This window comes from Bufo bufo, chromosome 3 (assembly GCF_905171765.1).
Source record: "Bufo bufo chromosome 3, aBufBuf1.1, whole genome shotgun sequence".
Classification (NCBI taxonomy): Eukaryota; Metazoa; Chordata; class Amphibia; order Anura; family Bufonidae; genus Bufo; species Bufo bufo.
Genome location: NC_053391.1, coordinates 267333290 through 267347183, shown reverse-complemented (window position 1 = coordinate 267347183; position 13894 = coordinate 267333290). Strand labels below are relative to the sequence as shown.

The 13894-nt window shown below is 47.5% G+C and overlaps 1 protein-coding gene across 1 annotated transcript in view; it reads right to left on the bottom strand.

Moving 5' to 3' along the window:
- Positions 1-4432: 4432 nt before the first annotated feature.
- MPC2 (mitochondrial pyruvate carrier 2) overlaps positions 4433-13894 on the bottom strand; it is a 68810-nt gene continuing 59348 nt past the window's right edge. Inside the window, exon 5 of the mRNA XM_040424131.1 lies at positions 4433-4657. Within this exon, the coding sequence (XP_040280065.1) occupies positions 4600-4657 (58 nt within the window). The 3' untranslated portion in view covers positions 4433-4599. The remainder of the gene's footprint in view (positions 4658-13894) is intronic.

The following is a 13894-nucleotide window of genomic DNA, read 5'->3' as shown; positions in this document are numbered from 1 at the left end:
CTGCTGGGTTGTTGGCCTCCTCCACGTCTCCTGATGTACTGGCCTGTCTCCTGGTAGCGCCTCCATGCTCTGGACACTACGCTGACAGACACAGCAAACCTTCTTGCCACAGCTCGCATTGATGTGCCATCCTGGATAAGCTGCACTACCTGAGCCACTTGTGTGGGTTGTAGACTCCGTCTCATGCTACCACTAGAGTGAAAGCCCCGCCAGCATTCAAAAGTGACCAAAACATCAACCAGGAAGCATAGGAACTGAGAAGTGGTCTGTGGTCACCACCTGCAGAACCACTCCTTTATTGGGGGTGTCTTGCTAATTGCCTATAATTTCCACCTGTTGTCTATCCAATTTGCACAACAGCATGTGAAATTGATTGTCACTCAGTGTTGCTTCCTAAGTGGACAGTTTGATTTCACAGAAGTGTGATTGACTTGGAGTTACATTGTGTTGTTTAAGTGTTCCCTTTATTTTTTTGAGCAGTGTATGTCTTTGGTGCATGGGTGTGAAGGGGGAGGTAGGTTTGAGTACTTTGCTGGGGACAACATGTCTGGGGAATAAAGTCCTCACTTAGGCACACACACAGTAATCGATATTATGTGTGTACTGGCAGGGGAGGCCTGGGCTTAAAGAGGACCTTTCACTAGTTTAAAAACTAACTATATCAGTGGGCAGAGCGGCGCCCAGGGGTCCCCCTGCACTTACTAGTATGTCTGGGCGCCGGTCCGTTCTCCCGGTATAGGCTCCGGTGTCTGCAGCTCCCTCTGTTGTACTGGGCGGAGTTTTTGTATTAGGGTTGTCCCTTGCTGCAGCTCTGGCCAATCGTAGCACACAGCTCATAGCCTGGGACTCCCAGGTTATGAGCTGTGCGCTACGATTGGCCAGAGCTGCAGCAAGGGACAACCCTAATACAAAAACTCCGCCCAGTACAACAGAGGGAGCTGCAGACACCGGAGCCTATACCGGGAGAACGGAGCGGCGCCCAGACATACTAGTAAGTGCAGGGGGACCCCTGGGCGCCGCTCTGCCCACTGATATAGTTAGTTTTTAAACTAGTGAAAGGTCCTCTTTAAAAGGTGTTATCCGACCCCTGAAATGCACCTCCCCTCCCCTCCCCCATAGGCCCTCACACACAATATACTTAAGTTGCTCCCCGGCACCCGTGTCGCTCCTGGCCACCACTGCTGCTTCCCATGCATGGTTGAAAACATCCAGTGGGGGAAGCCAATAGCAGGTGGTGAAGGGGAAAGAGCCTCCCTAGCGTCACCCGCGATGCTAAGGAGACTTGTCACCGCCTGCAACCCCCCCCCCCCGGATCTTTTAATCTGCGCAAGGTGAGAAGCAGCGGCGGCCGCGTGGGGACAAGGAGCGACACGGGTGCCGGGGAGCAAGGTAAGTATATTGTGTGTGAGGGGCCTGGGCATATGGGGGGGGGGGGGGAGGAGGGGGGCGAAGGGAAGCATTGCATAAGGGATGCATAACGATACAGGTTTGTATTTTTCAAACATATTTCAATGTCTACCCAGTTCTGTCTAATCCTGTGATATACACCTCAGATGGAAGGTTCAAACATCATGTGAACAGAGCTTAAAGTGGTATAGCATATAACAAAAAAAAAAGCCATTTACATCATAGGCTACTTTCACACTCGCGTTTTGTGCGGATCCATCATGGACGGATCTGTTCAGATAATACACCTGTCTGCATCCGTTCAGAACGTATCCGTTTGTATTATCTTTAACATAGCCAAGACTGATCCGTCTTGAACGTCAATGGAGGACGGATCAGTTTTCTATTCTGCCAGATTGTGTCAGTGAAAACGGATCCGTCCCTATTGACTTACATTGTGTGCCAGGTTGGATCAGTTTGGCTCAGTTTCATCAGACAAACACCAAAACGCTGCAAGCAGTGTTTTAGTGTCTGTCTCCAAAGCAGAATGGAGACTGAATTGATGCAAACTGATGCATTCTGAGCAGATCCTTTTCCACTCAGAATGCAAACTGATCTGTTTTGGACCGCTTGTGAGAGCCCTGAACGGATCTCACAAATGGAAAGCAAAAATGCGAGTGTGAAAGTAGACTTAGAGTACCTGTACATGCTGCAGAATTACGGTTGTTTCAATACCCAAATTTTGATACCATAAAGTATTGAGACGCTCGATACCAGGTGAAAAAAATAAAAAATGCCCCAAAAAAAGCAGCGTGCATTCCGCATTTTATGAAACGTCCGGCCCATAATAGAATTTTTTGGGTGTTTTTCTTTTAGTGTTCATAGTTTTTTTTTGTATTTTGGACTACCCCTCAGGGGTAGAACCTGGGAACTTTTAAACCCTTGTCCTATTCGCCCTAATAGATCTCTATTAGGGTGAATAGAATCTTACACTGTCCCTGCTGCCCTGTGCACACAGCAGCAGGGAGCTGACCATGGCAGCCAGGGCTTGGCTTCAGTAGCATCCTGGCTGCCATGGTAACCGATCGGAGCCCCAGGATTACACTGCTGGGGCTCTGATCAGAACTGCCACTGCCACCAATGAGAGGGGATTTTGTGACCACTGCCACCAATGATTTTAATACTGTGGAGGAGGGAGCGCACTGCGCCACCAATGTTTTTAATACTGGGTGCCGGCAATGTGTTTCTGCCGCTTGTATTTGTAATGTATTAAACGTTAATCATTGGTGGCGCAGTGGCCACAGCCCCTCCCCTCCTCCGCGCTCTCATTGGCGGCAGCAGCAGAGGGGGAGAGAGACTGCTTCCTTCTCCCCGTGCTGCTGAGAGAACATGGCCGCAGTGAGAGCAGCGCGCTCATGTTCTCCGATACTGGGCTGTGCAGTAGCACAGCCTAGTATCAATAAAAGGCACGATACGATACAGTGACAAAAGTATCGACTGGGTCTAGAACGTTCGATACCCGAAACAACCTTATGCGGAATACGCCCAATTTTTCTGTGCGGAAAAAAAACTCAGAGTACAGTACAAAGTGTATGAGATTAAGGAAATCTCATGTACACTTTGTGGATTTGTGCGTGCACGGAAATGTAGCTGCTTGAGAAAAATCCCATTGAGAGGATTGAAACGTCGCATGCTTGGTGATTAAAGCTTCTTTTACTTCTTCACTACTCGGATGTGCTGCGGAGTTCATTTATTCTAATAAAGATTGGAGTGATAGAGTGTTACACATCTCCTGCTCTTGTAGTTTATGCATGTCCCGAATCTAAATTTGATGTAAATATATTGTTTCTAATGCAAATACACTGCCTCTATGGCTAGTCCGGTTTTGAGATTGCTGACTTGTCAGGGGTTATAGGAGTACAGTTTATTCAACTTCTCTCTATTACATGCCTGGTTTTATATTGCCCCCATTGCTTTGGATCACCTTACAGATATTATAATTCGCCGCATAATTCCTGCAATATATAGGTTTGATACCTACACAGACCAGCTTCCATGACGTGCAGCTGACGTTTGCCCGGGGGAGTGTCTCTGTGAGCGCTCCTGTCTCCTGAGCAGCGGTCAGCTGATTGGATGGGCCGCCAGTGGGAGGAGCCACCCTGTTATAGGATTCAGAGTTCGGCGGCCGCTTCAAGGCACGCTCGTTATATGTCTGTTTGTCTGGTCTACAGTTACTAATACTGGCATGAGTAGTAATGAGGCTCCTGAGGAGGTCAGGACACTAGAAACGCATCGAGCCAGTGTGGAGCTACAGCCAGTGTCAGACAAAATTGAGATATACTAGACATCAGTCAGTTTTTTAAAATAAGTTAGTAATGAGGTCAGTGGTGTAAGAGAGCAGGAGAATTAGGGTCCTACTGGATGATGTGTTGAAAACCACTAGGTATACCCTACCACGCTACCATTGATCCTCATTAGCGATACTATACCAGAGCTACATATTGCTGATATACAGTATGGTCTGAGCTGTTAGGGGTTACCCCCCGCAACAGGTACAGGAGCGAATGCAGTTATGCACAGACACATGTATTCAGCTTGCTAGTGAAATTACACTGCGATAGCTCTTAGGTGTAATATTGGATTAGAATCTATCCTTGTGTAAGTTTCCCCCATTTTAAGCAAATAACACAATAAAGTTAGTTATATATTTTATTTTAGCGTCCATTTAAATACTGTGATCTGGAATTGGTGGGGACGTAATTGTGAATATCCATTAGTAATTGCCGCGTGGATTTCCAATATTTTCACCCTTTTCAAATGTAAAGGAGATCTGCAGCAAAACCTCATCAAATCCACACACCAAAAAACAAAACAAAAAAACACCTCACAGAAATTCTAGCAAATGTTCTGCACATTCACCCCCAGTGTGCAGGTACTCCTAGTGTAACTTGCTTTAATAAAAAATTGAAATGCATAATTGATAGAGTAGAATGTAAGAAAAAAAAAATAAAAAAAAAATGCAGCGAATAAAATAGAATGAGAATCAGAAATATTATTATTGTTTATTAATATAATACACTAGAAGTTCAATAAAATCAATCCTAAAATATTTTATTCTAATATGTTTAGGATTTAATATTTTCTGCTTAGACCCACAGTGGTGGTGTTGCCGAACTTTCTGGATGTCAAATAAAAAATATGAGATTAATAAAATTAATGCTCTTTTTTCTGGAGATCTTCAGCAGCTTGTGCTTTAAACTCTTGATTGTATCTGTAATGAAAAAAGGCAGATTAAAATATTATTATGGTTTGCTTCAAAGCAAATGTGCAGGAACGGTAATATCTCATATCTATGACATCACTATGTCAGCACTGAACAGTGGGAAAGGAAGCAGGGAAGCTACTGATCATGTAGCACCACTGAATGCAGGAGAAGGTGGATCAGAAGGATAAACAGCAGGGGGCACCATAGAGAGGAAAATGGAATGTATAAATAAATAAAGTGAATAAAGCTCAAAACACCTTCTAATAGCTTTTATTGCCATACACACAAATCCATTGGGAACAGTACACATTCTGTTCCGAATCAAAACATGAAGAAAAATATATCCAATTTGTGTTGTTCCTCTAAAAAAAAAATTGAAAAGTGAATATTTGACTGTTCAAAAAAAGTTTGTATTCTTTACAAACTCAAACATTCACTATATAAACTGAATTTTTTTTGAAGATTTTGCTTTCTTTTGAATCACTTATCTAATATTTAGTTGTATAGCCACTGTTTCTGAGAACTGCTGTACATCTGTGTTGCATGGAGTCAAACAACTCCTGGCACCTGTGAACAGGTTTTCCAGCCCAGGATGATTGGACTACATTCCACAGTTCTTCTCTATTTCTTGGTTTTGCCTCAGAAACTGCATTTTTGATGTCACCCCACAAGTTTTCTATTGGATTAAGATCCGGGGATTGGGCTGGCCACGCCATAACATCAATCTTGTTGGTCTGGAACCAAGATGTTGCACGTTTACTGGTGTGTTTGGGGTCATTGTCTTGTTGGAACACCCATTTCAAGGGCATTTCCTCTTCAGAATACTTGAAGAGGTTATGCTGCCTTATGCTGATGTATTCAAACTGATCCATGATCAGTATGAGAAACATCCCCATATCATGATGCTTGCACCACCATGCTTCACTGTCTTCACAGTGTAGTGTGGCTTGAATTCAGTGTTTGGGGGTCATCTGACAAACTGTCTCCGGCCACTAGACCCAAAAAGAACAATCTTACTTTCATCAGTCCATAAAATGTCTCTTTAGGCCAGTCAATGTGCTCTTTGGCAAATTGTAACCTCTTCAGCACATGTCTTTTTTTCAACAGTGGGACTTTGCGGGGGCTTCTTGCAGATAGCTTGGCTTCACATAGGCGTCTTCTAATTGTAACAGTACTCACAGGTAACTTTAGACCTTCTTTGATCTTCCTGGAGCTGATTGTTGGCTGAGTCCTTGCCATTTTGGCTATTCTTCTATCCATTCGAATGGTAGTTTTTCGCTTTCTTCAACGTCTTTCAGGTTTTGGTTGCCATTTAAAGCATTTGCCATCATTTTAGCTGAGCAGCCTATCATTTTCTGCACTTATTTATAGGTTTTCCCCTCTCCAATAACTTTTTATGTTTACTCTGAAGTTATTGCAATCACCAATTTCAAAAAAATGAATAGTGACATTTGATGTGTATGAACATTACATAAGAACCACTTAGGGTCCAGTGCATAAAGTAACAATGAGAATAGTTGTTATTAATACAACACATATAAAGAGTGTATACAATCGTCAAAAAATGAATACAAATATATACTCTCTTGCAACATGGTATCCATGTTAAACAATAAACATGAAAGCATTATAGCCTATGTAACCAATTGTCAATCTCAATATATTCCTTGTGACTACAAGGCCTCATGCACGCGACCGTTGTGTGCATCCGTGGCCGTTGTGCCGTTTTCCATTTTTTTTCGCGGACCCATTGACTTTCAGTGGGTCCGTGAAAAAAAAAAATCGGAAAATGCACCGTTTTGCAGCCGCATCCGTGATCCGCGTTTCCTGTCCGTCAAAAAAATATGACCTGTTCTATTTTTTTGACGGACAACGGTTCACGGACCCATTCAAGTCAATGGGTCCGTGAAAGAACACGGATGCACACAAGATTGGCATCCGCGTACGTGATCCGTGGCCGTAGGTTACTTTCATACAGACGGATCCGAAGCTCCGTCTGCATAAAAGCTTTTTCATATCCGACAGTATATTCTAACACAGAGGCGTTCCCATAGTGATGGGGACGCTTCTAGTTAGAATATACTACGAACTGTGTACATGACTGCCCCCTGCTGCCTGGCAGCACCCGATCTCTTACAGGGGACTGTGATCCGCACAATTAACCCCTCAGGTGCTGCACCTGAGGGGTTAATTGTGCATATCATAGCCCCCTATAAGAGATCAGGGGCTGCCAGGCAGCAGCCCCCCTCCCTCCCCAGTTTGAATATCATTGGTGGCCAGTGTGCGGCCTCCCCCCCTCCCTCTATTGTAATATATTTGGTGGCCAGTGTGCGCCCCCCCCCCCTCCCTTTATTGTAATATCATTGGTGGCCAGTGTGCGGCCTCCCCCGCCCCCCCCTCTATTGTAATATCATTGGTGGCCAGTGTGCGGCCTCCCCTCTCCCCCCCCTTTCCCGCCCGATCATTGGTGGCAGCGGAGAGTTCCGACCGGAGTCCCAGTTTAATCGCTGGGGCTCTGATCGGTAACCATGGCAACCAGGACGCTACTGCAGGCCTGGTTCCATGGTTACTTAGCAATATTACAATATTAGAAGCATCATACTTACCTGCTGCGCTGTCTGTGACCGGCCGGGAGCTCCTCCTACTGGTAAGTGACAGATCATTAAGCAATGCGCCGCACAGACCTGTCACTTACCAGTAGGAGGAGCTCCCGGCCGGTCACAGACAGCGCAGCAGGTAAGTATGATGCTGATCTCTTACAGGGGGCTATGATACGCACAATTAACCCCTTCAGGTGCGGCACCTGAAGGGTTAATTGTGCTGATCACAGCCCCCTGTAAAAGATCGGGGGCTGCCAGGCAGCAGTCATGTACACAGTTCGTAGTATATTCTAACTAGACGCGTCCCCATCACTATGGGAACGCCTCTGTGTTAGAATATACTGTCGGATCTGAGTTTCACGATGTAACTCAAATCCGATGGTATATTCTAACATAGAGGCGTTCCCATGGTGATGGGGACGCTTCAAGTTAAAATATACCATCGGATTGGACAAAACTCTGATCCTATGGTATATTAACTCCTGAATTTACATTGAAAGTCAATGGGGGACGGATCCGTTTGCAATTGCACCATATAGTGTCAACGTCAAACGGATCCGTCCACATTGACTTGCATTGTAAGTCAGGACGGATCCGTTTGGCTCCGCACGGCCAGGCGGACACCAAAACAACTTTTTTTTCATGTCCGTGGATCCTCCGAAAATCAAGGAAGACCCACGGACGAAAAAAACGGTCACGGATCACGGAAAAACGGAACCAGTTTTTGCGGACCGCAAAAAAACTAAACGGTCGTGTGCATGAGGCCTAAGTTTGTCTCATTGGAAATGATCACCATCTAGTAAGACAATAACATGGGAAGGAAACAAAGGGGATATATAGGGAAAGAGGGGGGTGGAAAGAGAAGACAACAATTAAAGATGTTAATACAAAAGGGACCTGACCTAAAGATACTGTGAGAGATCTTGTGAGTTTCCAAAACTCATTACACTCCTATCAAGTCATTAAAATCCGGTGAGTCCAGAAACTGGAGTAAGGGGTCACAACTACGCGCAAAGGATTCAGATCTTTCTTGCTTGTTTGCTATCAACTCTTCCATGCGCAATATAAATCTTAACTCTCTTGTCCATTCAAGCAATGTGGGTGGAGAACTGGACTTCCAATGCCAATTAACTTTTTAAACAAGGTACGCTGTTCTTCTGAACAATGTCTGGAACGACCAATTTTCCTCAGAATTTCAGAGAGAAATGCACTGTAACCAGCATGTACAACATTTGCTGTCTTCCTTCCTTAAATAAGGGCAATAATTGCCACCTGTTTTTCAAAAGAAAAACTATTATTTTGAACATGCCCCTTTCAATAAGTGATTGAATTAAAGAGAATCAGCATGCATGTCATGACTGTTGGTAAATTATTTGCCATGTAGAAATATAATTTCTACCAAAAACAGTGATATATATAGTTATATACCCTATTTTTCACCCTATAAGATGCACCGGCCCATAAGACTCATCTAAGTTTTTGAGGAGGAAAATAAGCCTTTTTTTTTTTTAACCAAAAGGTGTGCTTTTGGTGTGTTTTGAACTAATGGTGGTCTGTGGCTGGCACTGGTATGGGGGGGGGGGCAGCCATCTGTGGCTGGCACTGTTATGGGTGGGGGGGCAGCCATCTGTGGCTGGCACTGTTATGGGTGGGGGGGGGCAGCCATCTGTGGCTGGCACTGTTATGGGGGGGGGGGGGGCAGCCACCTGTGGCTGGCACTGTTATGGGGGGGGGGGGGCAGCCACCTGTGGCTGGCACTGTTATGGGGGGGGGGCAGCCACCTGTGGCTGGCACTGTTATGGGGGGGCATCTGTGGCTGGCACTGTTATGGGTGGGGGGGCAGCCATCTGTGGCTGGCACTGTTATGGGTGGGGGGGCAGCCATCTGTGGCTGGCACTGTTATGGGTGGGGGGGGCAGCCATCTGTGGCTGGCACTGTTATGGGGGGGGGGGGCAGCCACCTGTGGCTGGCACTGTTATGGGGGGGGGGGGCATCTGTGGCTGGCACTGTTATGGGGGGGGATCTGTGGCTGGCACTGTTATGGGGGGGGGGGGGGCATCTGTGGCTGGCACTGTTATGGGGGGGGGCATCTGTGGCTGGCACTGTTATGGGGGGGGGCATCTGTGGCTGGCACTGTTATGGGGGGGGGCATCTGTGGCTGGCACTGATAGGGGGGGGCATCTGTGGCTGGCACTGTTATGGGTGGGGGGGCAGCCATCTGTGGCTGGCACTGTTATGGGTGGGGGGGCAGCCATCTGTGGCTGGCACTGTTATGGGTGGGGGGGCAGCCATCTGTGGCTGGCACTGTTATGGGGGGGGGGGGGGGGCAGCCACCTGTGGCTGGCACTGTTATGGGGGGGGGGGGCAGCCACCTGTGGCTGGCACTGTTATGGGGGGGGGGGCATCTGTGGCTGGCACTGTTATGGGGGGGGGGGCATCTGTGGCTGGCACTGTTATGGGGGGGCATCTGTGGCTGGCACTGTTATGGGGGGCATCTGTGGATGACACATAGTATCTAATGGTGGTCTGTGGCTGGCACTGTTATGGGGGGGGGCATCTGTGGCTGGCACTGTTATGGGGGGGGCATCTGTGGCTGGCACTGTTATGGGGGGGGGGGATCTGTGGCTGGCACTGTTATGGGGGGGATCTGTGGCTGGCACTGTTATGGGGGGGGGGCATCTGTGGCTGGCACTGTTATGGGGGGGGCATCTGTGGCTGGCACTGTTATGGGGGGGGCATCTGTGGCTGGCACTGTTATGGGGGGGGGGCATCTGTGGCTGGCACTGATATGGGGGGGGGGGGCATCTGTGGCTGGCACTGTTATGGGGGGGCATCTGTGGATGACACATAGTATCTAATGGTGGTCTGTGGCTGGCACTGTTATGGGGGGGCGGCATCTGTGGCTGGCACTGTTATGGGTGGGGGGCCATCTGTGGCTGTTATGGGGGGGACATCTGTGGCTGGCATTGTTATGGGGGGGCATCTGTGGATGGCAGTTATGGGGGGGGCATCTGTGGATGGCACTGTAATGGGGGGGCATCTGTGGCTGGCACTGTTATGGGTGGGGGGGCCATCTGTGGCTGTTATGGGGGGACATCTGTGGCTGGCATTGTTATGGGGGGGCATCTGTGGATGGCACTGTTATGGGGGGGGGCATCTGTGGCTGGCACTGTTATGGGGGGGCATCTGTGGATGACACATAGTATCTAATGGTGGTCTGTGGCTGGCACTGTTATGGGGGGGCGGCATCTGTGGCTGGCACTGTTATGGGTAGGGGGCCATCTGTGGCTGTTATGGGGGGGACATCTGTGGCTGGCATTGTTATGGGGGGCATCTGTGGATGGCAGTTATGGGGGGGGGCATCTGTGGATGGCACTGTAATGGGGGGGGCATCTGTGGCTGGCACTGTAATGGGTGGGGGGCCATCTGTGGCTGTTATGGGGGGGGACATCTGTGGCTGGCATTGTTATGGGGGGGCATCTGTGGATGGCACTGTTATGGGGGGGGCATCTGTGGATGGCACTGTAATGGGGGGGCATCTGTGGATGGCACTGTAATGGGGGGGCATCTGTGGATGGCACTGTTATGGGGGGGGCATCTGTGGATGGCACTGTTATGGGGGGGGGCATCTGTGGATGGCACTGTTATGGGGGGGTCATCTGTGGATGGCACTGTTATGGGGGGGTATCAGTGGATGGCACTGTTATGGGGGGGTATCAGTGGATGGCACTGTTATGGGGGGGTATCAGTGGATAGCACTGTTATGGGGGGGCATCTGTGGCTGGCACTGTTATGGGGGGGGCATCTGTGGCTGGCACTGTTATGGGGGGGGCATCTGTGGATGACACATATAGTATCTTATGCTATGTGTCATCCACAGATCCCCCCCCCCCCCCCCCCCCCCCATAACAGTGTCCCTGTGTAGTGTGAATAACCCCCAATACAGAGGGCGGGGGACAGCATCTAGTTTTGTAATGGCAGCCACTGTATTCTATTGCACCGGGCCCCGCTCACTGTAGTAATCCTAACTATAACTGTAGGCATTGTTTAAAGGGGTTCTAGAGTTTGTTTTAACTGATGATCTATCCTCTGGACTAAAAAATGGCGAATCAATCAGTTTTATCTTGCCACCCAGTGCAGTACTATTACAGCACGCTGATCGGGCGGGTGCAGGGGACCGGCTGTTCCTGTTCGCCAGACCCCTGCTGTATGCGCCGGCATCGGTGAAAACACTGATGCATTAACCCTCACTGTGCCACGGTCAGCGCTGACCGCTTCATGTGCGCGGTGTGTGGAGGGAGCGGTCCCCATCAAGTCCCCGCGCTGCTGTGAAGGGGACCCGATGGCAGTGAGATCCAGCCCCCTGGATCTCACAGGAAGCAGGCTGTAAGTGTATTACACTGGTAATACACTTACAGCCAATGCATTACAATACAGAAGTATTGCAATGCATTGTAAAGGAGATCAGACCCCCAAAAGTTGTGGGTAAAAAAAAAAAATGTTTTTTTTCCCCAAAATAAAGTAAAACAAACATTTTTCAAAAATAGGGAAAAAAAGAAAAGTAGACATATCGCAGTGTCCCTATGGATCGGCTCTATAAAAATATCACATGACGTAACCACTCAGGTGAACACCATAAAAAAATAAAAATAAAAACTGTCAAAAAAGAAATTTTTTTGTCACCTTACATCACAAAAAGTGTAATACCAAGCGATCAAAGTCATACGCAACCCAAAATCGTACCAATCAAACATTTTATCCCGCAAAAAATGAGACCCTACCTAAGACAATCGCCCAAAAAATAAAAAAAAAATAGCTCTCAGAATATGGAGACACTAAAAAATTTTTTTTTGTTTAAAAAATGATATCATTGTGTAAAACTTAAATAAAAAAATAAAAAAGTATACATATTAGATTAGGTATTGCCACATCCGCAATGACCTGCTCTATAAAAATATCACATGACCTAACCCCTCAGATGAACACTGTATGAAAAAAAAAAAAAAAAAACTATGGCTTTCAGAATATGGAGACACACAAAAAAAAAAAAGTCATGATTGGTATTGTCGAGTCTGTAACAACCTGGTCTATAAAAATACCACATGAGCTAACCTGTCAGATGAACGTTGTAAATAACAAAAAAATAAAAACTGTACCAAAAACAGCTATTTTTTGTTACCTTGCCTCACAAAAAGTGTAATGTAGAGCAACCAAAAATCATATGTACCCTAAAATAGTACCAACAAAACTGCCACCTTATCTTGTAGTCTCCAAAATGGGGTCATTTTATTGGAGTTTCTACTCTAGGGGCAGTGCTCCAGACAAAAAAAAATGACCAGGAGCCATTGGCTCCTAAACTAAAAAATTTAGGAGCCAAATTACATTTTTTAGTCGCCAAATTTAAAATGCATATCATTTAAAAAAAAAGAACTTTGAGAGGATGAGACGCAGGTCACAGTAATGAGCCAGCACTACATATAGGAGAAAACAGCACCACATGCCTCTCACATCCAGGGACATCTTCTGGGGGACAAGGTGACTAAAAATGGCGAATTGCGTGGTTTAGAGGTTTTTTTTTATCTGTAACGGCCTTCACCGAGCGGAAATATTTTTTTATATTTTAATAGCTCACACTTTTTGGGACGTGGCGATATGTAATATGTTTATTCTTTATTGTTTGTAAATTTTATATGTAAAACTGGGAAGGGGGCCATTTAAACTTTTAGTATTTTGGTGTTTTTTTTTTTACTTTTTTTATTTAATAACCATTTCTTCCCTTAGGGACTAGAACCTGGATCTTTTCATCCCTTGTGCTATTCACCCTGATAGATCTCTATCAGGGTGAATAGGTTCTCACACTCTCCCTGCTGCCCTGGGCTTTGTGCACACAGCAGCAGGGAGCTGAACATGGCAGCCAGGGCTTCAGTAGCGTCCTGGCTGCCATGGTAACGATCTGAGCCCCAGCAGTGTACTCTGCCACTGCCACCACTGGAGGGGGTGGGACCCTGTAGCCACCATATAACAATGGGGGGGGGGGACAGACTTGTGGCCAGTGATAATGGGGGGGGGACGGGGACTTGTGGCCAGTGATAATAGGGGGGGGACTTGTGGCAAGTGATAATAGGGGGGGGACTTGTGGCCAGTGATAATGGGGGGGGGGGGGGGGACTTGTGGCCAGTGATAATGGGGGAGGGGGGGGACTTGTGGCCAGTGATAATAGGGGGGGGGGGGGGGGACTTGTGGCAAGTGATAATAGGGGGGGACTAGTGGCCAGTGATAATAGGGGGGGACGGACTTGTGGCCAGTGATGATAGGGGGGGGGACTAGGGGGGGGGGGGGGACGGACTTGTGGCCAGTGATAATGGGGGGACGATGACTTGTGGCCAGTGATAATGGGGGGGGGGGGGGGGGGGGGAGACTTGTGGCCAGTGATAATAGGGGGGGGAGGCTTTGGGGGGGCGCACTGCACCACCAATGAATGTAATTAAAGAGGACCTTTCGTGGATCCAAAGAATATGAACTTAGTAGCAGGCTGCATAGAGCGGCGCCCAGGGATCTAAGTGCACTTACTATTATTCCTGGGCGCTGCTCCGTTCACCCGCTGTGGCCCCCGGTATTTTCAGCATTCAGAGCAAGGAGGAGG